The sequence below is a fragment of the Limulus polyphemus genome, unplaced genomic scaffold (genome assembly GCF_000517525.1).
Source record: "Limulus polyphemus unplaced genomic scaffold, Limulus_polyphemus-2.1.2 Scaffold1001, whole genome shotgun sequence".
NCBI lineage: Eukaryota > Metazoa > Arthropoda > Merostomata > Xiphosura > Limulidae > Limulus > Limulus polyphemus.
In genome coordinates this window covers 180,127-182,853 of record NW_013666611.1, presented here as the reverse complement: position 1 = coordinate 182,853, position 2,727 = coordinate 180,127, and the positions used below count along the sequence as shown (strand labels likewise).

Genomic DNA, 2,727 nt, shown 5'->3' with positions numbered 1-2,727 from the left:
TCAATTATCTGTCTCTATATCTCTCTATCTACAATTATATATGCCGTCACTCTTCCTCTCCGCTTTATTTGCCGGGCTTATATACAGAAATAGAGGGCGTCTGGCAAACACTAGAGTTGCCAGGAACAGTAATGATCCTTCTAGAAACTCATGATGTGTTACCAGCGTCACGTGACTTCCGCTGTCGTAACATTTCTTTTTAAATTTAAATTTTAGTTCACTGTACTACATTTTAACTTTTAATACTGTGTCTATTTACTGCATAATCTGTATGTGATTTTGTTATTTCAATTCAATTGCCTTATATTAACTACATACTTCAAGTTTAACTTATTTTTAGTTTTAATGTGGATCGTGGTTTAGTAGTTTTATTTATGTTTGGTAACTGGAGTTTATTTGTGTAAAAAATTCTTTATGTATTCGACGAGCTTGTGTCATGGTGTCTTCATTATTGGTTCAAGAAAGTGATTTACGTAGACTTCTCAATTCATTTTGGGCCTAGGTAGCGTGGAGTGTAACAGTTGGAAACTACTAACATTTTACCAATCCATAATAGTATGTTTAGATAGAATGTTTCAAAACGTTCATACAAATGTTCTTGAATTTATTTAGAGCCCTTATAAACAGGATGTAGTCAGCATTTGTGTGTGTGTTAATTTCTGCCTAGAGCAGGTTACACACTGCAGGAGTCACTCTACAACTTATCCTTGCTTGTATGGACTGTTGTATTACTCCTTTTGTTAAGTGGATTGTACTCCAATTTGAAGAACTAGAATCTGGTCTGGATAAGCAGTAAAATTATATCCTCTTGAGTAATATGAGTATGACATCTGACGTGAATAACTTAGGGTTATGAAATATTAAATGAAGGTGATGATTTATGTATATTAAAGCTCAATGTGACACAGTTCTTCTACACTTGACCAGTGTAAGTGTGGTTATCATAATCTCCAACAACTAGTCAAGCCACAACCTATATGTTGGCCAGTTACCACCAATAGGAAAACTACATACAACGAGTTTCTACATAAACACCCAAACACTGCTACTTGTATAACAATAAATATCGTTGTTTTGTTTGTGTTAAACAACCGTTTCATTCTCTTTTATGTTATTGATCTGTGTTTGAGTTATGCTCTGCAAAACAACTTTCGGTCCTCCCATGTTATTGATCTGTGTTCGATTTATGCTCTGCAAAACAACTTTCGGTCCTCCCATTGTACACGAGATTTATAGTTTGCCTGTAGAACACCGATGTACCTGAAAACTAACTATGTATCCATGATCTCAACAAGTCCGTATCCTATAACTCAAGGACATTCTAGTGTATCAGGATAAGTATCTAATAGTTCTTGATATATATGTATATCAATTTCTTTTATTACTAGCTCCAAGACTTCCCGCTATAGGTATCGATGAATGCAACCAATTACTACAGTTATGTGTATCAATCACAATCAATGTATTTAAGTAATAACACCAAAATAATTATATGTGTCAGTGAATATATCCAGTAGCTCCAGGACTTTCTATATGTGGTTCGGTGTATACAACCAATACTTACAGGACCTTTAAACTTCTGGCTACATGTTCATATGTTTATTATATAGCTCCAGGACCTCCAGTTATTATTTCCGAAGAATGCTCATCAGAGAACAACACTATCACTTTGGTATGGCAGCCTCAACTCCTCAGCTTTGTAGAATACTACAATGTTGAAGTGGAAGAGGGAAACAATGGTTTTTATAAAGTATGAATTTATGATTAAATATTCTATATCTTAAAAATTTTATTGATAAAAATGTTGTGGACCTTGTCCTTATTCGTATTAGCCATGGAATGCTATCATTATTAATTGTTAATTTGTTATAGCCATATTTATTTCTTTGTTTTTAATCTTCAATACACAAATATTTAGTATTCTACTTTCGTGTTGCATGTAATGGAAGCACACAAACTAATTCCATTTCCTAGTTAGACATGAAATAAATTTACCGAATTAAAAATTATCGCGTGACTGTAATACCATTTTCTTATTGTTCATCAGATAGTCCATAAGTGAAATAATTTTTTCTATTTATTTATCAAAGACTGTCTTGGCAGATCTATGTCATGATGTAGTTCATATTTGTTTCTAAAAAGTCAAATACAGGCTCTTAGCTCGTCTGGTGTGTAAAAGCTTCGCGTTTCATGCGTGTTAATTAATGTGTCAGTTATTCATACTGATAACTAAATTAAATTGATTATCTTGTGAATGATTATCATATTATATATTTCAGTAGATTGCTGGGGTTACAAGTTATGAAATCTGGGCAGTGATAATTTTATATGACAAACGTATGAGACACCAATAACGTCTTATTTAATTTGTGTTGTTGTTTCAAGATTCATATTAAATACTTTTTTATTTGATTAAATACATGCTCACTTTTCTAAAAGTTTCAGGTTTTTGTAGTGGAATAATAATGTTCTTTTTATATATTTACTAAAAGTTAGCTTTTCTCTGTTTTTCTTTATTTTCTTTCTTTTTTTTTTTTCGTTTACAAGTTAGCTCTTCTGGGTTCACGCAGAAACAAATGAAATTTGTACGTAATTTCTTCTTTGTGATCTATAGGAAATATTTTGTAAAAGAAGATACATTTTTGAGTTAGAAACAGCTTTCTGTATTAGGTAGTCACGAGGAATTGTGTGTTTGTGTGTAAATGAACTTAAGAGAAAAAGTTATAT

General features: G+C 32.0%; 1 protein-coding gene across 2 annotated transcripts in view; it reads left to right on the top strand.

Annotated features, from left to right (window-relative positions):
* The window catches only part of LOC106461629 (E3 ubiquitin-protein ligase TRIM9-like), a 52,377-nt gene that overhangs the window by 20,227 nt on the left and 29,423 nt on the right, over positions 1-2,727 (top strand). For both annotated transcript variants that reach the window (XM_022388638.1, XM_022388639.1), the window contains exon 5: positions 1,611-1,750. In XM_022388638.1, the coding sequence (XP_022244346.1) occupies positions 1,611-1,750 (140 nt within the window). The remainder of the gene's footprint in view (positions 1-1,610; positions 1,751-2,727) is intronic.